Source organism: Nipponia nippon, unplaced genomic scaffold (assembly GCF_047370975.1).
Source record: "Nipponia nippon isolate SJK-2023a ecotype South Korea unplaced genomic scaffold, ASM4737097v1 scaffold_41, whole genome shotgun sequence".
NCBI classification, from domain to species: Eukaryota; Metazoa; Chordata; class Aves; order Pelecaniformes; family Threskiornithidae; genus Nipponia; species Nipponia nippon.
Window position 1 is genome coordinate 805,198 of NW_028262360.1, and position 21,849 is coordinate 827,046.

At 61.4% G+C, this 21,849-nt stretch overlaps 1 protein-coding gene across 1 annotated transcript in view; it reads right to left on the minus strand.

The window, feature by feature from the left end:
• The window catches only part of POLR2A (RNA polymerase II subunit A), a 40,094-nt gene that overhangs the window by 4,680 nt on the left and 13,565 nt on the right, over positions 1 to 21,849 (minus strand). The window contains exons 9-26 of the mRNA XM_087777732.1: positions 20,747 to 20,871; positions 19,719 to 19,929; positions 17,307 to 17,516; positions 16,260 to 16,428; positions 15,001 to 15,095; positions 12,517 to 12,720; positions 11,039 to 11,261; positions 10,198 to 10,381; positions 9,017 to 9,188; positions 8,162 to 8,267; positions 6,773 to 6,978; positions 5,348 to 5,572; positions 3,857 to 4,103; positions 3,030 to 3,130; positions 2,832 to 2,936; positions 2,259 to 2,441; positions 1,545 to 1,748; positions 336 to 522 (exon numbers count right to left, since the gene is read on the minus strand). Of these exons, the coding sequence (XP_087633858.1) occupies positions 336 to 522; positions 1,545 to 1,748; positions 2,259 to 2,441; positions 2,832 to 2,936; positions 3,030 to 3,130; positions 3,857 to 4,103; positions 5,348 to 5,572; positions 6,773 to 6,978; positions 8,162 to 8,267; positions 9,017 to 9,188; positions 10,198 to 10,381; positions 11,039 to 11,261; positions 12,517 to 12,720; positions 15,001 to 15,095; positions 16,260 to 16,428; positions 17,307 to 17,516; positions 19,719 to 19,929; positions 20,747 to 20,871 (3,157 nt within the window). The remainder of the gene's footprint in view (positions 1 to 335; positions 523 to 1,544; positions 1,749 to 2,258; positions 2,442 to 2,831; positions 2,937 to 3,029; positions 3,131 to 3,856; positions 4,104 to 5,347; positions 5,573 to 6,772; positions 6,979 to 8,161; positions 8,268 to 9,016; positions 9,189 to 10,197; positions 10,382 to 11,038; positions 11,262 to 12,516; positions 12,721 to 15,000; positions 15,096 to 16,259; positions 16,429 to 17,306; positions 17,517 to 19,718; positions 19,930 to 20,746; positions 20,872 to 21,849) is intronic.

The window sequence follows — 21,849 nt, forward strand, 5'->3', positions numbered from 1 at the left end:
AGGAGGGGACCCCAGCACCGGGGAGGGGACCCCAAGCGCCCATAAGGGGACCCCAGCGCCCGGGAGGGGACCCCAGCGCCCGGGAGGGGACCCCAGGAGTCCGGGAGGGGACCCCAAACACCCAGGAGGGGACCCCAAGAGTCCAGGAGGGGACCCCAGCGCCCAGGAGGGGACCCCAAGCGCCCAGGAGGGGACCCCAAGCGCCCAGGGTTGGTGGCCACGATGACACCGAGGGCCATCAACCCAACCTCGCTTCCCTCTCTTCTCCCATAGCACCCAAGCATCCGGATCTTTGGGGGGGACGGGACCCCAGCACCCCCAAATTTGGGACTTACGGCCGCCGACGCCCAACCCCGGGAGGGCGCTGGGAATCTCCATGCCGTGTTTGCATTTTTCGGCGTCGAGGAGGAGATCGAAACAACCGGTGCCGGCGGGCGCCAGTTGTCCCAACATGATGTTTTCCGACACCCCTTTCATGGGATCGCTCTCTCCGTGAGCCGCCGCCTCCATCAGCACGTCCACCTGCGACGGGGGGCACCCCCAAAATCAGCTTTGGGGGTAAAGAGCCCCCCAAACCTCCCCCCATCCCCTCCAACACCCCAAAATCCCCCTTCCCAGGCCCCCAAACCCCTCCAACACCCCCAAACCCCTCCAACACCCCCCAAAACCCCACTTTCAGCCCCCCAAACCCCTCCAACACCCCCTAAATCCCTCCTCCCAGGCCCCCAAACCCCGTTTTCAGCCTCTCCAACACCCCCAAAACCCCATTTCCAGCCCCCCAAACCCCTCCAACACCCCAAAAATCCCCTTCCCAGCCCCCCAAACCCCTCCAACACCCCCTCCAACACCCCCAAAACCCCTCCAACACCCCCAAACCCCTCCAACACCCCCAAAACCCCACTTTCAGCCCCCCAAACCCCTCCAACACCCCAAAAATCCCCTTCCCAGACCCCCAAACCCCTCCAACACCCCCTCCAACACCCCTAAACCCCTCCAGCACCCCCCAAAACCCCACTTCCAGCCCCCCAAAGCCCTCCAACACCCCAAAATCCCCCTCCCAGGTCCCCAAACCCCTCCAACACCCCCTCCAACACCCCTAAACCCCTCCAACACCCCCAAAACCCCACTTCCAGCCCCCCAAACCCCTCCAACACCCCCTAAATCCCTCCTCCCAGCCCCCCAAACCCCATTTTCAGCCTCTCCAACACCCCCAAAACTCATTTCCAGCCCCCCAAACCCCTCCAACACCCCAAAAATCCCCTTCCCAGCCCCCCAAACCCCTCCAACACCCTTCCAACGCCCCCAAACCCCCTCCAACACCCCACCATCCCCCTTCCAGCTCCCCAAACCCCTCCAAATACCCCCTAAACCCCACTTCCAGCCCCCCAAACCCCTCCAACACCCCACCATCCCCCTCCCATCCCCCCAAGTACCCCCAAAATCTCCCTCCCAGCCCCCCAACACCCCCATTTCCAACCCCCCAAACCCCTCCCCCACCCCCAAACCCCTCCCCCAGCCCCCCCAACCCCCCTTTGACCACCCACCGTCTCCTCGAAGGAGCACTTCATGAGGGGCCCGGTGTCCTGGCGGTTGACGCCGTGGCGGGTGATAGCCATCAGGTGTCCGCGGGAGGTCATGGTGTCGCACAGCAGGGCAAGGTGACGGTAGTTGACGTAGGAACCATCGAAGGAGATGACGTGGTAGAGCTCCCGTTCCAGCGCCTTCCGCACCGCCTCGATCCCCAGCACCTGTGGGACAGGCGGAAAATGACGGCTGTTGGGCACCCAGGTGTCGGGGCACCCCACCACCCATGGATCCAGGTGTACAGGGACCCCACCACCCAAGTGTCCAGGAACCCTAGGAACCCAGATGACCATCAAACCCCACCACCCATGGACCCAGGTGTCCAGGGACCCCACCACCCAAGTGTCCAGGAACCCTAGGAACCCAGATGACCATCAAACCCCACCACCCATGGACCCAGGTGTCCAGGGACCCCACCACCCATGGACCCAGGTGTCCAGGGACCCCACCACCCAAGTGTCCAGGAACCCTAGGAACCCAGATGACCATTAAACCCCACCACCCATGGACCCAGGTGTCCGGGCACCCATGGACCCAGGAGCTCAGGGTCCCCACCACCCATGGACCCAGGTGTCCAGGGACCCCACCACCCAGGGACCCCACCACCCAAGGACCCAGGTGTCCAGGGACCCCACCACCCATGGACCCAGGTGTCCGGGCACCCCCCAACTCACGGTGAAGATCTCCACGATGTCGTTGGAGGTGGTGCGGACGGGGTCCACGTCCTTCTCGCTCAGCACCCGCATCAGGCTGACGCCATCGGTCTCCAGGATCCACTCCTGGAGAGCCTTGAACTCCCCGTCCTCCGTGATGATGATCTTCTTCTTGTTGTCCGTCTGCGGTAGGTGCATGTACACCTGGCGGGGGGGGAGAAGCGGGTGTTGGCAGCACCCATGGGTGCTCCTCGGGTGGTTGGGGGGACACCCCGGGCAGCCATGGACCTTCAAATGCATCTACAAGTATCACTGTGGGCATCCTGGACCTCCTAAAGGTCTCCATGGAGAACTTCCAAGTGCTCCTCAAGAACCACCAGGAGCCCCGGCACCCCCATGAGCACCCATGGGTGCTGCCTGGGCACCTGGGGGGACACCAGGCAGCCATGGACCTTCTCAGGTGCCTACAGGTGTCACTGTAGGTGTCCCTGACCTCCTAAAGGTCTCCATGGAGAACTTCCATGTGCTCCTCAGGACCCACCAGGAGCCCCGGCACCCCCATGAGCACCCATGGGTGCCCCCCTGTCCCCCCACCTTGCTGATCTGCTCGATGCCCTGCAGCGTCATGTCCGTCAGCATGTTGGACTCGATGCAGCGCAAGAAAACGTCGTCATCCATCTTGTCCACCACTTCCTCCTCCTGGGGACACCGAGGAGGACGGGGAGGGGGTGACACCCAGCCCGTGTCGCGTCCCCGCCACCACCCATGGGTGCCACCGTCCCCCGTCCCCACCTCCTGCATCTTGTTCTCATCGCTGTTCATGATGCGGATCCGCAGCACCAGCTTCTCCGCGTTGTCATCGTTGAAGATGCAGTTGAGGTCGTCCCCAAAACCTGGGGTGCGGGGACAGACACGAGGGTGGCACCCTGGTCACCGCCCCACCCTGACGGCCACCCAAAGGTGCTCCATGCCCACCCAGGACCCCCCAAAGCCTCCCCAGATGCCCTCAAGGCTCACCCAGGAGCCCCCAAAGGTCCTCCAGGACCCTCAAGTCTTCCCCAACGCCCTCGGTGCTCACCCAGGACCCCCCAAAGGTCCCCCAGATGCCTTCAATGTTCACCCAGGACCCCCAAGTCTTCCCTAGTGCCCTCCATGCCCACCCAGGACCCCCCAAAGATCCCCCAGATGCCCCCAAGGTTCACCTAGGACCCCCAAAGGTCCTCCAGGACCCTCAAGTCTTCCCCAACGCCCTCAATCCTCACCCAGGAGCCCCCCAAGATCCCCCAGAAGCCCTCCAGGACCCCCCAAAGGTCCCCCAGATGCCCTCAAGGCTCACCCAGGAGCCCCCAAAGGTCCTCCAGGACCCTCAAGTCTTCCCCAACGCCCTCAATCCTCACCCAGGAGCCCCCCAAGATACCCCAAAAGCCTCCCCAGATGCCCTCAAGGCTCACCCAGGAGCCCCCAAAGGTCCTCCAGGACCCTCAAGTCTTCCCCAACGCCCTCAATCCTCACCCAGGACCCCCCCAAGATCCCCCCAGAAGCCCTCCAGGACCCCCCAAAGGTCCCCCAGATGCCCTCAAGGCTCACCCAGGACTCCCCAAAGACCCCCCAGGACCCACCAGCGTTGATCTTCTCGGCGATCTGCTCCATGGTGAGCTTGCGGTCGGTCATGTGCTTGCGGTCGAGCTCGACGCGGAGGAGCCAGGGCGAGATGCGGCTGACGTCGAAGTCGGGCATTTCGTAGTAGACGTTGACCCATTCCTGGTCCTCGGCCACCACCGTGCTCTGAGGGTTGGGGTCGTAGTAGATGGCGGTGTTGGCTGTCACCTTCCGAAGCGTGGTGTGCTCCAGGCGGCACAAGATGTCCTGGGGGGGGGGGGGGGGTGACACGGTGCCGGCATGAGGACACGAGAGGTGACACGGGGATCCAGGGATGGAGGACATGGGGGTGACATGGAGGACACGAGAGGTGACACGGGGATCCAGGGATGGAGGACACGAGAGGTGACATGGAGGACATGGGGACTTGGGAGATGGCATGAGGACCACCACAGGACCATGAGATCATGAAGCCACGGGGCCACCACGGGGCTGTGTGGACATGGCAGGGACACGAAGCCATGGGGCCACCACGGGGCTGTGTGGATGTGGCAGGGACACGAAGCCGTAGGGCCACCATGGGAAGATGAAGCCATGGGGCCACCATGGGGCCGTGTGAACATGGCAGGGACACGAAGCCATGGGGCCACCACGGGGCTGTGTGGACGTGGCAGGGACACAAAGCCATGGGGCCACCATGGGAAGATGAAGCCATGGGGCCACCATGGGGCCGTGTGGACATGGCAGGGACACGAAGCCATGGGGCCACCACGGGGCTGTGTGGATGTGGCAGGGACACGAAGCCGTAGGGCCACCATGGGAAGATGAAGCCATGGGGCCACCATGGGGCCACCATGGGGCCATGTGAACATGGCAGGGACACGAAGCCATGGGGCCACCATGGGGCTGTGTGGACGTGGCAGGGACACAAAGCCATGGGGCCACCATGGGGCTCTGTGGATGTGGCAGGGACACGAAGCCATGGGGCCACCATGGGAAGATGAAGCCATGGGGCCACCATGGGGCTCTGTGGATGTGGCAGGGACACGAAGCCATGGGGCCACCATGGGAAGATGAAGCCATGGGGCCACCATGGGGCTCTGTGGATGTGGCAGGGACACGAAGCCATGGGGCCACCATGGGAAGATGAAGCCATGGGGCCACCATGGGGCTCTGTGGATGTGGCAGGGACACGAAGCCATGGGGCCACCATGGGAAGATGAAGCCATGGGACCACCATGGGGCTCTGTGGACGTGGCAGGGACACGAAGCCATGGGGCCACCATGGGAAGATGAAGCCATGAGGCCACCACAGGGCCATGTGGACACCTTGGGGCCACTGCGGGGCCACCACGGGACCACCCAAGGACAGAACCTCCACCCAACGCAGGCCAAGGGAACCAATGGAACCCAGGTTCCTGCTGCTCCCCGCCATCCATCACCTCCCAGGTCCCCATCCTCCACGGTGTCCCCTGTCCCCACCGCGTCCCTTGTCCCCACCGCGTCCCCACCTTGGCCCGTTCGGCATCGCGGGCGCTCTGGCCCAGCAGGAAGACGGTGAGCGAGGGCGTCTTGGGTTTCTTGGAGATGTTGATGAGCTCCTTCAGGCGGGGGACGCCCAAGGTGACGTTCTTGGCCGAGACCCCGGCGTAGTGGAAGGTGTTGAGGGTCATCTGGGTGGCTGGTTCTCCCAGCGACTGGGCGGCCAGCGCACCCACCATCTCCCCGGGGTGTGCCTGGTGGGGGGACGGGGGACACGGGGTGTCAGGGGGCCCCAAAAATGTCCCAGGTCTGGACCCAAACCCCCCCTAGATGTGGCTCCAAGAATATCGTGACTCTGGACTCAAAATTGCCCCGTATCTGCCCCCAAGGCCCCAGATCTGCCCCCTAAAACCCTTGGATGGCCCCCCCAGAGCCCTAAATTTGGCCCCCAGACCCCTGAATTTGCCCCCCAGACCCTTGAATTTGCCCCCAGACCCCTGAATTTGCCCCCCAGACCCCTGAATTTGCCCCCCAGACCCCTGGATCTGCCCCCCAGACCCCTGGATCTACCCCCGGACCCCTGGATCTGCCCCCCAGACCCTTGAATTTGCCCCCCAGGCCCCTGAATTTGCCCCCAGACCCCTGGATCTGCCCCCCAGACCCCTGAATTTGCCCCCCAAACCCCTGGATCTGCCCCCCAAACCCCTGGATCTGCCCCCCACCCCACTCACGATGGCCTGGTTGAACTTGGACTCGATCTCCCCCAGCAGCCAGTCGAAGGCACCCCGGGACCCCCAGATCTGCCCCCCAGACCCCTGAATTTGCCCCCCAGACCCCTGGATCTGCCCCCCAGACCCCTGGATCTGCCCCCCAGACCCCTGAATTTGCCCCCCAGACCCCTGGATCTGCCCCCCGACCCCTGAATTTGCCCCCCACCCCACTCACGATGGCCTGGTTGAACTTGGACTCGATCTCCCCCAGCAGCCAGTCGAAGGCACCCCGGGACCCCCAGATCTGCCCCCCAGACCCCTGAATTTGCCCCCCAGACCCCTGGATCTGCCCCCCAGACCCCTGGATCTGCCCCCCAGACCCCTGAATTTGCCCCCCAGACCCCTGGATCTGCCCCCCGACCCCTGAATTTGCCCCCCACCCCACTCACGATGGCCTGGTTGAACTTGGACTCGATCTCCCCCAGCAGCCAGTCGAAGGCACCCCGGGACCCCCAGATCTGCCCCCCACACCCCTGAATTTGCCCCCCAGACCCCTGGATCTGCCCCCCAGACCCTTGAATTTGCCCCCCAGACCCCTGGATCTGCCCCCCAGAGCCCTAAATTTGCCCCCAGACCCCTGAATTTGCCCCCCAGACCCCTGAATTTGCCCCCAGACCCCTGGATCTGCCCCCCGACCCCTGAATTTGCCCCCAGACCCCTGAATTTGCCCCCCACCCCACTCACGATGGCCTGGTTGAACTTGGACTCGATCTCCCCCAGCAGCCAGTCGAAGGCCTCCCCGCTGAGCCGAAATTCCTCCACCATGCGCCGGCTGCAGAGGGTGGAGCGGAGGTGGATGTTGAAGAGCAGGGTGGCGTTCTCCTGCGCCTGCCGGCTCAGCGGGTCGTCCCCGTTCACGATCACCAGCTTGCGGCTCAGCTCCTTCACCCCTGGAGAAAAAGGAGAGGGGGTTATGAGGGAGGGGGAAGGGTCCTGGGGGTCCCCAAAGTTCCACAGCACCTTCGTAGGGGTCCTCAAGCCCCCCTCCCCAAACCTTCTTGGAGGTCCTGCGTGTTCCCCAGCACCTTTCAGGGGGGCTCATCAGGTCCTAAGACACCTTCCTGGGGGATGTTGGGGTTCTCCAAGCCCCCCAGCGCTTTCTTGGGGGTCCCCAAGTCTCCCAGCACCTTCTTGGGGGGTTCCCAAGTCCCTCAACACCTTCCTGGGGATTATTGGGGTCCTCCAAGCCCCCCAGCACCTTCCTGGGGGGTCCCCAAGTCTCCCAGCACCTTCTTGGGGGTCCCCAAGCCCCCCCAGGATCTTCCTGGGGGTTCTTCAAGCTCCCCAGCACCTTCTTGGGCATCGTTGGGGTCCTCCAAGCCCCCCAGCAACTTCTTGGGGGTCCCCAAGTCTCCGAGCACCTTCCTGGGGGCCCTCAAAACCCCCAGCACCTTCCTGGGGTTCCCCAAGTCCCCTAAGACCTTCCTGGGGATCATGGATGCCCCACGAGACCCCCAGCACCTTCCTAGGGGTTACTGGGGTCCTCCAAGTCTCCCAGCACCTTCTTGAGGGGTCCGCAAGTCCCTCAGCACCATCTTGGGGGTCCCCAAGCCCCCAGCACCTTCCTGGGGGTTCTTCAAGCTCCCCAGCACCTTCCTGGGCATCGTTGGGGTCCTCCAAACCCCCCAGCACCTTCCTGGGGGTTCTTCAAGCCCCCCCAGCACCTTCTTGGGGGTTACTGGGGTCCTCCAAGTCTCCCAGCACCTTCTTGGGGGTCCCCAAGCCCCCCAGCACCTTCTTGGTGGTCATGGGGGTCCTCCAAGACCCCTGGTACCTTCTTGGGGGGGTCCCCAAGTTTCCCAGCACCTTCTTGGGGGTCCCCAAGTCCCCCAGCACCTTCCTGAAGGTCCCCAAGCCCCCCAGAACCTTCTTGGTGGTCATGGGGGTCCCCAAGTCCCCCAGCACCTTCCTGGGGAGCATGGAGGGTCCTGAAAGCCCCCTAAAACCTTCTTAAGGGGTCCCCAGATCCCCCGGCACCCTCCTGGGGGTCCCTCCAGCCCCCTTAAAACGTCCTTCTGGGCTCAGGACCCCCCCCCCCACCTCAATTTGGGGAGGGGGGTCCCCAAAACTTACCCTCCACCACCTTGACGGGGTGCAGATCGGAGGGGAGACGGGAATTGATGTGGAAAATCTTCTGGGCGTTCCAGATCATCCGCAGGAGGTTACAGGGGAGCACGACCTGGGTTGGGGGGGGAGGGGGAGGGAAATGGGGGGTCAGCACCCCAAAATAAGGCAACAGCATCCGAAAATATGGGGGTCAGCACCCCAAAATGGGGCATCAGGGGTCAGCACCCCCATAATCAGGGCCACAGGGGGATCGGCGCCCTAAAAAAATCGGGGCTAGCACCCAAAAATAGGGGTCGGCATCTTCAAAGGAGGGATACAGGGGGGGCCGTAGCTTGAAATGGGGGGTCAGCACCCCGAAATGGGGGTCAGCACCCCGAAATGGGGGTCAGCACCCCGAAATCAGGGCTGTGATAGGTGAACATACTCAAAAAAAGGGGGATTTGGGGTTGGTTTCCCCAAATTTGGGTCATGGAGGGTGCCAGCACCCCAAAAAGGGGGGGCAGGAGGGGGGCAGCACCCCAAAAAGGGCGCCTACAAGGCAAGGGGGGGGGGTCAGGGCTTGCTGCTACACCCCAAAAAGGGGGTCAGGAGAAGGGCAGCACCCCAAAATGGGCACCTGTGAAGAAAAGGGGGTTCACGGGTTCCTGCTACACCCCAAAATGGGGGGCAGCACCCCAAAACGGGCACCTGTGAAGAAAAGGGGGTTCACAGCTTCTTGCTACACCCCAAAAAGAGTAGCGACGACCGGTTGTACATCCAACCTCCCCAAAAAGGGGTAGCGACACCCCCAGGGACGTCCCCACGGGGGTTCGGAGCCCCCCCGGGGTGCGGGCGGTTTGGGGGTGCCCCCCAGGGGTTCACCTTGCTGTCGCCGGTGGGGAAGATGACCCGCAGGACCTCGCGGTCCTCCCGCATCTTCTCGAACTCGCGTTCGAGCTCGTTTTGGATGTGGGCGTTGGAGAGGATGTCCTTGACCAGCTCCTCCTGCAGCGTCCGCCGCAGCGCCCGCTCGTTGGTGTAGTCGAACTTGAACCTGGAGGGGACACACGGACGTGGTAGGGGACAGCGGGGACGGGGGGACGCTGGTGCGAGGGGCTGGGGTGCGGAGGAGACGTTTGTGGGGGGAAGAGCAGCTTGGGGACATCAAGATGGGTCCCACCTTGGTGAGGAGCAGCTTGGGGACCCCAAGATGGGTCCCAATTCGGTGAGGAGCAGCTTGGGGACACTAGAACTGGTCCTACTTTGGGAAGAAGCAGCTTGGGGACACCAAGATGGGTCCCACCTTGGCGAGGAGCAGCTTGGGGACCCCAAGATGGGTCCCAAATGGGGGAGGAGCAGCTTGGGGACCCCAAAATACATCCAGGGCGGTGGAGGAGCAGCTTGGGGACAACAAGATAGGTCCCACCTTGGGGAGGAGCAGCTTGGGGACACCAAAATGGGTCCCAATTCGGGGAGGAGCAGCTTGGGGACACTAGAACTGGTCCCACTTTGGGAAGAAGCAGCTTGGGGACACCAAGATGGGACCCACCTTGGCGAGGAGCAGCTTGGGGACCCCAAAATACACCCAGGGCGGTGAAGGAGCAGCTTGGGGACAACAAGATGGGTCCCAATTTGGGGAGGAGCACCCTGGGGACACCAAGATGGGACCCAGTTGGATGAAGAGCAACTTGGGGACACCAAAACAGGTCCCAATTTGGTGAGGAGCAGCTTAGAGACATCAAGATGGGTCCCACCTTGGGAAGGAGCAGCTTGGGGACACCAAAATACACCCAGGGTGGTGGAGGAGCACCCTGGGGACACCAAGATGGGTCCCAGTTGGGGGAGGAGCAGCTTGGGGACACCAAGATGGGTCACAAATGGGGGAGGAGCAGCTTGGGGACACCAAAACGGGTCCCAATTTGGTGAGGAGCAGCTTGGGGACCCCAAGATGGGGCCCAGCTCAAGGACACCAGGCTGCTGGCACCCTCCAGGACTGCACCCCGCTCTGGGACATCCCCCCCCCCAAAAAAAACGTGTCCTACTGCAGGTGGGAGACCCCTCACTTCTTCTCGAAGGCCTTGTTGGAGGGTTTGAGGGTGGCCAGGTTCTGGAATTCGACGCTTTCGCCCGCCAGCCCGTCCTCCCCGTAGCGCAGCTGCACCACTTGGTTGATGGAGTTACGGACCGTCGCGTCGTACTTCACCATCACCGACTCCATCGACTTGATCAACCGTCGTTGGATGTACCCTGCGAGGGGGACACGTTGTCACCCTTAGGGGCAGGGTTTGGGGGTCCTGGAGGGCTTTGGGGGACCACAGGAGGCATCTGGGAAGGCTTTGGGGGTCCTGGAAGGGGTTGGGGGACCACAGGAGGCATCTGGGGAGGGTTTGGGGGTCCTGGAAGGGGTTGGGGGACCCCAGGAGGCATCTGGGGAGGGTTTGGGGGTCCTGGAAGGGGTTGGGGGGCCCCAGGAGGCATCTGGGGAGGGTTTGGGGGTCCCGGAGGGCTTTGGGGGACCCCAGGAGGCATCTGGGGAGGGTTTGGGGGTCCTGGAAGGGGTTGGGGGACCCCAGGAGGCATCTGGGGAGGGTTTGGGGGTCCTGGAAGGGGTTGGGGGAGCCCAGGAAGCATCTGGGGAGGGTTTGGGGCTCCTGGAAGGGGTTGGGGGAGCCCAGGAGGCATCTGGGGAGGGTTTGGGGGTCCTGGAAGGGGTTGGGGGACCCCAGGAGGCATCTGGGGAGAGTTCGGGGGTCCCAAAGAAGAGCCTGGGGGTCACCAGGGGGCTCTGGGGAGGGTTTGCAGCACTTGGTGGCCTCAACGAAGACGGATCCACCCCGATGGGGGGGGGGGGGGGGGGGGGATGTGGAGAAGAAGGAGGGGGGGATTTTGGGGGGGGGGGCTGACCGGTCTCGGCCGTCTTGACCGCGGTGTCGATGAGACCCTCACGCCCACCCATGGCGTGGAAGAAGAACTCGGTGGGGGTGAGACCGGCCAGGTAGGAATTCTCCACGAAGCCCCGGCTTTCGGGACCGTAATCGTCTTTGATGAAGTGGGGCAAGGTGCGGTGCTTGAAGCCGAAGGGGATCCGCTTGCCCTCCACGTTCTGCTGTCCCACCACCGCGATCACCTGGTGAGGGGGACACCGAGGCTGAGGGGGGGGACGGACACAATGGTAGGGGCACCCCCCAGACCTCGTAAGGATCCCTGATCCCCATAGGGAAGGTCCTGAGGGCCTGGAGTTATCCCCAAGGTACCTGGGAGATGTTCACCATGGAGACCACCATCACCATGGACCACCATGATGACCCACAGGGTCCCCTTGGACCCTGCAGTGATCAACTTGGTCCCCCCCCGACTCCATAGGAATCCCTGATTCCCAAAGGGAAGGTCCCAAGGACCTGGAGGGATCCCCAAGGTACCTGGGAGATGTTCACCATGGAGACCACCATCACCAGGGACCACCACGATGACCCACGGGGTCCCCCCAGACCCCATAGGGACCCCCCAAGACCTCGGAGATGGTCATCTTGGAGCTCCCGGTGCCCAACACCACCACAGACCCCCAAGACCACCCCAGAGAGGTCTACAAAACCCCACAGGAACCCTCCCAAACCCCACTGAGATCCTCCTGGCACCCACCAGACCCCATAGGGACCCCCCAAGACCCCGTAGAGCCCCCCAAGACCTCGGAGACGGTCATCTTGGAGCTCCCGGTGCCCAACACCACCACAGACCCCCAAGACCACCCCAGAGAGGTCTACAAAACCCCACAGGAACCCTCCCAAACCCCACTGAGATCCTCCTGGCACCCACCAGACCCCATAGGGACCCCCCAAGACCCCGTAGAGCCCCCCAAGACCTCGGAGATGGTCATCTTGGAGCTCCCGGTGCCCAACACCACCACAGACCCCCAAGACCACCCCAGAGAGGTCTACAAAACCCCACAGGAACCCTCCCAAACCCCACTGAGATCCTCCTGGCACCCACCAGACCCCATAGGGACCCCCCAAGACCCCGTAGAGCCCCCCAAGACCTCGGAGATGGTCATCTTGGAGCTCCCGGTGCCCAACACCACCACAGACCCCCAAGACCACCCCAGAGAGGTCTACAAAACCCCACAGGAACCCTCCCAAACCCCATCGAGATCCTCCTGGCACCCCCCAGACCCCATAGGGACCCCCCAAGACCCCATAGAGCCCCCCAAGACCTCAGAGATGGTCATCTTGGAGCTCCCGGTGCCCAACACCAGCATCAAGCTCCATGAGGACCCTGACGAGGTCCACTAAGCTCCATAGGGACGCTCCCAAACCCCATCAAGATCCTCCAGGCACCCACCAGACCCCACAGGGACCCCCCAAGACCCCGTAGAGCCCCCCCAAGACCTGGGAGATGTTGATCTTGGAGCCTTTGGCACCCGACACCACCATGGACTTGAAGTTGTTGTATTCGGAAAGGGACTTTTGGGCGGAGGAACCCGTCTTGTCGCGGGCGTCGTTGAGGATGCGGTTCACTTGGTTCTCGAAGGTCTGCCGCAGGGTGTTCCCCGGGGTGGGCTCCAGCTCGTTGTTGTGGGCCTTCTCGATGACCTGTCACCCCACCGGGACCCCCGCCATGATGACACAGGAGCACCCCAAAACCCCTGGGAGCACCCCAAAATGTCCTAGGGAGACTGTGGGTGCTCCAAAACCCCCCAAATGCACCCCAAAATGTCCTAGGGAGACTGTGGGTGCTCCAAAACCCCCCAAATGCACCCCAAAATGTCCTAGGGAGACTGTGGGTGCTCCAAAACCCCACAATGCACCCCAAAATGTCCTAGGGAGACTGTGGGTGCTCCAAAACCCTACAATGCACCCCAAAATGTCCTAGGGAGACTGTGGGTGCTCCAAAACCCCCCAAATGCACCCCAAAATGTCCTAGGGAGACTGTGGGTGCTCCAAAATCCCCCAAATGCACCCCAAAATGTCCTAGGGAGACTGTGGGTGCTCCAAAACCCCCCAAATGCACCCCAAAATGTCCTAGGGAGACTGTGGGTGCTCCAAAATCCCCCAAATGCACCCCAAAATGTCCTAGGGAGACTGTGGGTGCTCCAAAATCCCCCAAATGCACCCCAAAATGTCCTAGGGAGACCGTGGGTGCTCCAAAACCCCACAAATGCACCCCAAAATGTCCTAGGGAGACCGTGGGTGCTCCAAAATCACCCAAATGCACCCCAAAATGTCCTAGGGAGACTGTGGGTGCTCCAAAACCCCCCAAATGCACCCCAAAATGTCCTAGGGAGACTGTGGGTGCTCCAAAATCCCCCAAATGCACCCCAAAATGTCCTAGGGAGACCGTGGGTGCTCCAAAACCCCCCAAATGCACCCCAAAATGTCCTAGGGAGACTGTGGGTGCTCCAAAACCCCCCAAATGCACCCCAAAATGTCCTAGGGAGACTGTGGGTGCTCCAAAACCCTACAATGCACCCCAAAATGTCCTAGGGAGACCGTGGGTGCTCCAAAACCCCCCAAATGCACCCCAAAATGTCCTAGGGAGACCGTGGGTGCTCCAAAACCCCCCAAATGCACCCCAAAATGTCCTAGGGAGACTGTGGGTGCTCCAAAATCCCCCAAATGCACCCCAAAATGTCCTAGGGAGACCGTGGGTGCCCCAAAACCCCTGGGAGCACCCCAAAATGTCCTAGGGAGACTGTGGGTGCTCCAAAACCCCCCAAAAGCACCCCAAAATGTCCTTAGGGAGACCGTGGGTGCCCCAAAACCCCACAAAAGCACCCCAAAATGTCCTAGGGAGACTGTGGGTGCTCCAAAACCCCCCAAATGCACCCCAAAATGTCCTAGGGAGACCGTGGGTGCTCCAAAACCCCCCAAATGCACCCCAAAATGTCTTAGGGAGACTGTGGGTGCTCCAAAACCCCACAATGCACCCCAAAATGTCCTAGGGAGACTGTGGGTGCTCCAAAACCCCCCAAATGCAACCCAAAATGTCCTAGGGAGACCGTGGGTGCTCCAAAACCCTACAATGCACCCCAAAATGTCCTAGGGAGACCGTGGGTGCTCCAAAACCCCCCAAATGCACCCCAAAATGTCCTAGGGAGACCGTGGGTGCCCCAAAACCCCTGGGAGCACCCCAAAATGTCCTAGGGAGACTGTGGGTGCTCCAAAACCCTACAATGCACCCCAAAATGTCCTAGGGAGACTGTGGGTGCTCCAAAACCCCCCAAATGCACCCCAAAATGTCCTAGGGAGACCGTGGGTGCTCCAAAACCCCACAAATGCACCCCAAAATGTCCTAGGGAGACCGTGGGTGCTCCAAAACCCCCCAAATGCACCCCAAAATGTCCTAGGGAGACCGTGGGTGCTCCAAAACCCCACAAATGCACCCCAAAATGTCCTTAGGGAGACCGTGGGTGCCCCAAAACCCCTGGGAGCACCCCAAAATGTCCTAGGGAGACCGTGGGTGCTCCAAAACCCCCCAAATGCACCCCAAAATGTCCTAGGGAGACTGTGGGTGCTCCAAAACCCCCCAAATGCACCCCAAAATGTCCTGGGGAGACTGTGGGTGCTCCAAGACCCCACAATGCACCCCAAAATGTCCTAGGGAGACTGTGGGTGCTCCAAGACCCCACAATGCACCCCAAAATGTCCTAGGGAGACTGTGGGTGCTCCAAAACCCCTGGGAGCACCCCAAAATGTTCTAGAATCCCTGGTGATGATCCAAAAACCCCCAGGAGCACCCCAAAACCTTCCTGGTATCACTGGAAGAACCTTAAATTACCCACTCCAATCCCACAGCATCACTCAGGGCCCCCCCCAAAACCCCAGGGGGGACCCCCAAAACCCCAGGGGGGACCCCCAAAAGCCACCACCCACCTCAATGACATCTTGCTTGGCCTTCTTGATGGTGTTCTGGATGTCCTGGTAGGTCTTTGCGTCAGCGATGGAGTCCCCGATGCCGATGGTGTGGCCTGGAGAGGGGAAATATGGGGGTCAGGGGGGTGCTCCCCACCTCAGGGTGGCCCCCACCCAATATCCACCCCCCCACCCCCCCCCCCCAGGGTGCCCCGCACCCCAAAACCAACCCTCTGCCATCTTCTCCTCACCCCAGGGGAGATACCTGGGTCCATGGACCAGAAAAGGGGGTCCAAGGGCACCCTGGGGACAACAAGGTCCTCGTAGCGCCAAAAAAGGGGGTCCAAGGGTGCCCCCCAAGACACCTGGGTCCCCGTTGTCCCCAAAAAGGGGGTACAAGACCCCCCCCAAGACACCTGGATCCCGTTGTCCCCAAAAAGGGGGTCCAAGGGCCCCCCAAAACATTTGGGTCCCCAAAAAGGGGGTCCAAGGGTGCCCCCCAAGACACCTGGGTCCCATTGTCCCCAAAAAAGGGGCTCCAAGGGCCCCCCCAAGACAGTTGGGTCCCCAATGTCCCCAGAAAAGGGGGTCCAAGATGCCCCCCAAGACACCTGGGTCCCATTGTCCCCAAAAAGGGGCTCCAAGGGCCCCCCAAGACAGTTGGGTCCCCAATGTCCCCAGAAAAGGGGGTCCAAGATGCCCCCCAAGACACCTGGGTCCCATTGTCCCCAAAAAGGGGGTCCAAGGGCCCCCCAAGATACCTGGGCACCCGTTGTCCCCAAAAAAGGGGCTCCAAGGGCCCCCCAAAACATTTGGGTCCCCGATGTCCCCAAAAAGGGGGTCCAAGACGCCCCCCAAGACACCTGGGTCCCATTGTCCCCAAAAAAGGGGCTCCAAGGGCCCCCCCAAGACACCTAGGCCCCCATTGTTCCCCAAAAGGGGGGACCAAGGGCCCCAGGTCCCCGTTGTCCCCAAAAAGGGGGTCCAAGACCCCCCCCAAGACACCTGGGTCCCATTGTCCGCAAAAAAGGGGGTCCAAGGGCCCCCCAAGACACCTGGATCCCGTTGTCCCCAAAAAAGGGGGTCCAAGGGGTCCCCCAGGACACCCAGGTCCCCAAGAAGGAGCTCCAAGAGCCCCACCGACACCCAAGTCCCCTCATGTCCCACCAAGGTGGGATCTGAGAAGATTCCCCAGACGCTCTCATCTCCATTTTGTGTCACCACGAGGGGTCCCCGCCCCCCCGGCACCCCCACCCCCACCCCCGGGGGTCCACGCTGACCCTCGATGAGGAGCCAGTTGTTGATGACGGTTTGGATGTTGCTGTAGAAGAGGCGGGTGGTGTCGTGGCCCATCTCCAGGTAGGAGATGTGGACCAAGGAACCCGCCGAGGTGCCCAAGGACTTTTTGCAGAGGATGCCCATGATCAGTTCCCCGTTTTCCACGATCACCTACGGAAAGGGGGTGTCAGCCCCCACCCCGATCCCGCTCCGTGGTTCACCCAACTGTCTTGGAGGACCCTTGTGTCCTCCAACCACCCCAAGGGTCCTCTGCAACCCCTTCAGCCACCCCAAGGCTCCCCCCCAATCTGGGACCTCCTCGGGGCACCCTGAAGTCCCACCAAGCCCCCCCAGAGCACCCACAAGCCCCTTCATGTCCCACCAAGCCCCCCCAGAGCACCCCCAAGTCCCACCAAGCCCCCCCAAACCATCCCCAAGTGCCACCAAGCCACCCCACAGCACCCACAAGCCCCTTCATGCCCCACCAAGCCCCTCCAGAGGACCCTCATGTCCCACCAAGCCCCCCCAGACCATCCCCAAGTCCCACCAAGCCACCCCAGAGGACCCTCACGTCCCACCAAGCCCCCCCAAACCATCCCCAAGTCCCCCCAAGCCACCCCAGAGCCCCCCAAGCCCCACCAAGTCCCCCCAAACCATCCCCAAGTCCCCCCAAGCCACCCCAGAGGACCCTCAAGCCCCACCAAGCCCCCCAAACCATCCCCAAGTCCCCCCAAGCCACCCCAGAGCCCCCCAAGCCCCACCAAGCCCCCCAAACCATCCCCAAGTCCCACCAAGCCACCCCAGAGGACCCTCAAGCCTCTTCATGTCCCACCAAGCCCCCCAGAGCACCCCCAAGCCCCACCAAGCCACCCCAAACCATCCCCAAGTCCCACCAAGCCACCCCCCAAGCACCCTCAAACCCCCCCAAGCCACCCCAGAGCCCCCCATCATCTCACCCAAGCCCCCCCCCCCCAAAAAAGTCCTCTGTACCCTCTTCCCCCACCCATTCCACCCCTATGACCACCTCAGGATGGCCCCAGGACCCCCACCTTGGTGTCCCCGGGGGAGATGTGCTTGTAGGGTCCGCTGTCCTCGTCATCGGGGTGGGTGCTGTGGGTGCGGATGCAGTTGATGTGACCAGGGATGATGAGGGAGAAGATTTGTTTACCCGTCCAAAGAGGACGGGGCTTCAAGATGGCGGGTTGGGGCACCTTCCCGTCCCACGTCGAGAGGAACATCAGCAGGTTCATCACCTCCCCCTGAGGGTTGAGGACACCCCATCAGCACCCCGAAAATGGTCATGGCACAAAGGTGTGTCGTCCCCCCCCCCCAGAAAAAACCTCCTCCAAGTTCTCCTGAAGGCCAGGGACACCTCAGATCTTCCCCTCACGACCCAAAGATGCCTCAAAACACCCCAAAAACCTTTCTGCCGATCAAGGAGAACCCATAAGGACCCCAAATCTTCCCACCACAGCCCCAAAATGCCTCAAAACACCCCAAAAACCTTTCTACTGGTCAAGAAGACCCCATAAGGACCCCAAATCCTCCACCACAGCCCAAAGACACCCCAAAATACCCCCAAACCCTCCTGCAGGTCCAAGAAGGCTCCCTCAAACCCCAAAAAAGCCTGTTACTGCCCCAAAAAAGCCCATTATGGCCCCCAAAAAGCCCATTACGGCCCTCAAAAACCTTTCTGCTGGTCAAGAAAACCCCATAAGGACCCCAAAACCCTCCTCATCACAACCCAAGGCTACGCCAACATCTCCTCCAAGTTCTCCTGAAGGCCAGGGACACCTCAGATCTTCCCCTCACGACCCAAAGATGCCTCAAAACACCCCAAAAACCTTTCTGCCGATCAAGGAGAACCCATAAGGACCCCAAATCTTCCTACCACAGCCCCAAAATGCCTCAAAACACCCCAAAAACCTTTCTACTGGTCAAGGAGAACCCATAAGGACCCCAAATCCTCCCACTACAGCCCAAAGACACCCCAAAATACCCCCAAACCCTCCTGCAGGTCCAAGAAGGCTCCCTCAAACCCCAAAAAAGCCTGTTACAGCCCCCAAAAAGCCCATTACGGCCCCAAAAAACCTTTCTACTGGTCAAGAAGACCCCATAAGGACCCCAAATCCTCCCACTACAGCCCGAAGACACCCCAAAATACCCCCAAACCCTCCTGCAGGTCCAAGAAGGCTCCCTCAAACCCCCAAAAAGCCCGTTACGGCCCCAAAAAAGCCCATTATGGCCCCAAAAAGCCCATTACGGCCCCCAGAAAACCTTTCTACTGGTCAAGAAGACCCCATAAGGACCCCAAATCCTCCACCACAACCCAAAGACACCCCAAAATACCCCCAAACCCTCCTGCAGGTCCAAGAAGGCTCCCTCAAACCCCAAAAAGCCCATTACAGCCCCAAAAAGCCCATTACGGCCCCCAAAAACCTTTCTACTGGTCAAGACGACACCATAAGGACCCCAAATCCTCCACCACAGCCCAAAGACACCCCAAAATACCCCCAAACCCTCCTGCAGGTCCAAGAAGGCTCCCTCAAACCCCCAAAAAGCCCGTTACGGCCCCAAAAAAGCCCATTATGGCCCCCAAAAAGCCCATTACGGCCCCAAAAAACCTTTCTACTGGTCAAGAAGACCCCATAAGGACCCCAAATCCTCCACCACAACCCAAAGACACCCCAAAATACCCCCAAACCCTCCTGCAGGTCCAAGAAGGCTCCCTCAAACCCCAAAAAGCCTGTTACAGCCCCCAAAAAGCCCATTACGGCCCCCAAAAACCTTTCTACTGGTCAAGAAGACCCCATAAGGACCCCAAATCCTCCCACCACAACCCAAAGACACCCCAAAATACCCCCAAACCCTCCTGCAGGTCCAAGAAGGCTCCCTCAAACCCCAAAAAAGCCTGTTACTGCCCCAAAAAAGCCCATTATGGCCCCCAAAAAGCCCATTACGGCCCTCAAAAACCTTTCTACTGGTCAAGAAAACCCCATAAGGACCCCAAAACCCTCCTCATCACAACCCAAGGCTACGCCAACATCTCCTCCAAGTTCTCCTGAAGGCCAGGGACACCTCAGATCTTCCCCTCACGACCCAAAGATGCCTCAAAACACCCCAAAAACCTTTCTACTGGTCAAGGAGAACCCATAAGGACCCCAAATCTTCCCACCACAGCCCCAAAATGCCTCAAAACACCCCAAAAACCTTTCTGCCGATCAAGGAGAACCCATAAGGACCCCAAATCTTCCCACCACAGCCCCAAAATGCCTCAAAACACCCCAAAAACCTTTCTACTGGTCAAGAAGACCCCATAAGGCCCCCAAATCCTCCCACCACAGCCCAAAGACACCCCAAAATACCCCCAAACCCTCCTGCAGGTCCAAGAAGGCTCCCTCAAACCCCCAAAAAGCCCGTTACGGCCCCCAAAACCTGTCTGGGGCCCCCCCCAAACTCACGCGCTCGAGGAAGACGTCGCGCTTGGTGAACTTGCGGACGGCGGTGAGGGTGTCCTGGACGATGCCCATGACGGGACGGTTGGATTGGGGGGTGACGATCATTCGGGGGACCATGGCCAACTCCTGGATCTCGGCTCGCGTCTCCAGGGATTGCGGGAGGTGGAGGTTCATCTCGTCCCCGTCGAAATCGGCGTTGTAGGGGGTGGTGACGCTGTAGGGACAGGCGGAGGGGAGGTGTAGGGGGGGGCCGAGAGCCTCCCCACGGGGGCAGGGAGTGGGGGGGAGTTTTGGGGGGCAGCGGTGGTGCGGGGGGGGGGGGAAATCGGGGAGCGCGGTGGGTCTGGGGCTGAGGGTCACAAGGCAGGTTATGGGGTACCCACGCAGGTTTGGGGGTTGTCAGGGGCAGTTTCAGGGTGACAGGGGCAGTTTTGGGGTCCCCCACCCCCTGCAGGGAGGCAGTTTTGGGGTGTCAGGGGCAGTTTTGGGGTCCTGATCCCCTGCAGAGAGGCAGTTTCAGGGTGACAGGGGCAGGTTTGGGGTGACAAGAACAGTTACAGGGTGACAGGGGCAGGTTTGGAACCCCCACCCCCTGCAGGGGGGCAGTTTGGGGGTGCAGGGGGGGCAGTTTGGGGGTGATGGGGGGCAGTTTGGGGGTCCCCCACCCCACACAGGGGGGCAATTTTGGGGTGACAAGGGCAGGTTTGGGGTGACAGGAACAGTTATGGGGTGACAGGGGCAGGTTTGAAGCCCCCACCTCCTGCAGGGGGGCAGTTTCAGGGTGCCAGGGGCAGTTTGGGGGTGCAGGGGGCAGTTTGAGGGTCCCCCACCCCACACAGGGGGGCAATTTTGGGGTGACAAGGGCAGGTTTGGGGTGACAAGGGCAGGTTTGGAACCCCCACCCCCTGCAGGGGGGCAGTTTGGGGGTGACAGGGGCAGGTTTGGAGCCCCCACCCCCTGCAGGGGGGCAGTTTCAGGGTGACAGGGGCAGTTTGGGGGTACCGGGGGGCAGTTTGGGGGTACCGGGGTACCTGAGATTGAGGCGGAAGGTGGACCAGGGCAGGATGCGGACGCGGTGGCCCATCATGGACATCTTGTGCAGGGTGGGTTGGCGGTTGAAGATGACGATGTCACCGTCACACATGTGTCTCTCCACCTAAGGACGCAACCGGCGGCGTCAGTCGGAGCCTGGCCCTGTACCCCCAAACTGAAGTAGGGACCCCCCCAAAACCAGAGGTACACCCAAAATCAAGGGGGTACCCCCCAAAAAAAAACCCCCATCCGTTTCGGAGCGCCTAAAACTCAGCGTTTGGCCCCAAATACTCTGGGAAGCGACCCCCCAAAAAAGCTGAAGGGGACCCCAAAACCAAGGGTGAACCCCCAAAATGTTGGGCTTCCCCAACCCCCCCAGCCCCTCAGACACCCCAAAACCAGGCATTGAACCCCCAAAACCCTTCAGGAACCCCAAAACCTCTCTTTATTCCCCAAAGCCCCCCCAGCTCTTCGTGAACCCCCAAACCAGGCACCGAACCCCAAAACTCAGAGCTCTGAGCGCACCCCAAAACCAGGGGCTGAACCCCCAACCCCCCCAGCCCCTCAGACACCCCAAAACCAGGCACTGAACCGCAAAAACCCTTCAGGAACCCCAAAACCTCTTTCTGTTCCCCAAAGCCCCCCCAGCTCTTCGTGAACCCCCAAACCAGGCACCGAACACCAAATCCTGAGCCCTTTGTGAACCCCAAAACCAGGGGCTGAACCCCCAAACCCCCCCCAGCCCCTCAGACACCCCAAAACCAGGCACCGAACCCCCAAACCAGGCACCGAACCCCCAAACCCAGAGCTCTGAGTGCACCCCAAAACCAGGGGCTGAACCCCCAAACCCCCCCAGCCCCTCAGACACCCCAAAACCAGGCACCGAACCCCCAAACCCACAGCTGTATGACCCCCCAAACCAGGCACCGAACCCCCAAACCCTGACCTCTTTATGAACCCCAAAACCACAACCTGAACCCCAAAACCCCCGCTCTCTTCACACACACACACACACTCCCCGCTCCCCGTGGCCCCTACAGGCGGCGTGTCGGGGTGCCCCCCCCCCCCAGATTTATAAAGGTTCCCCCCCCCCCCAAATTTG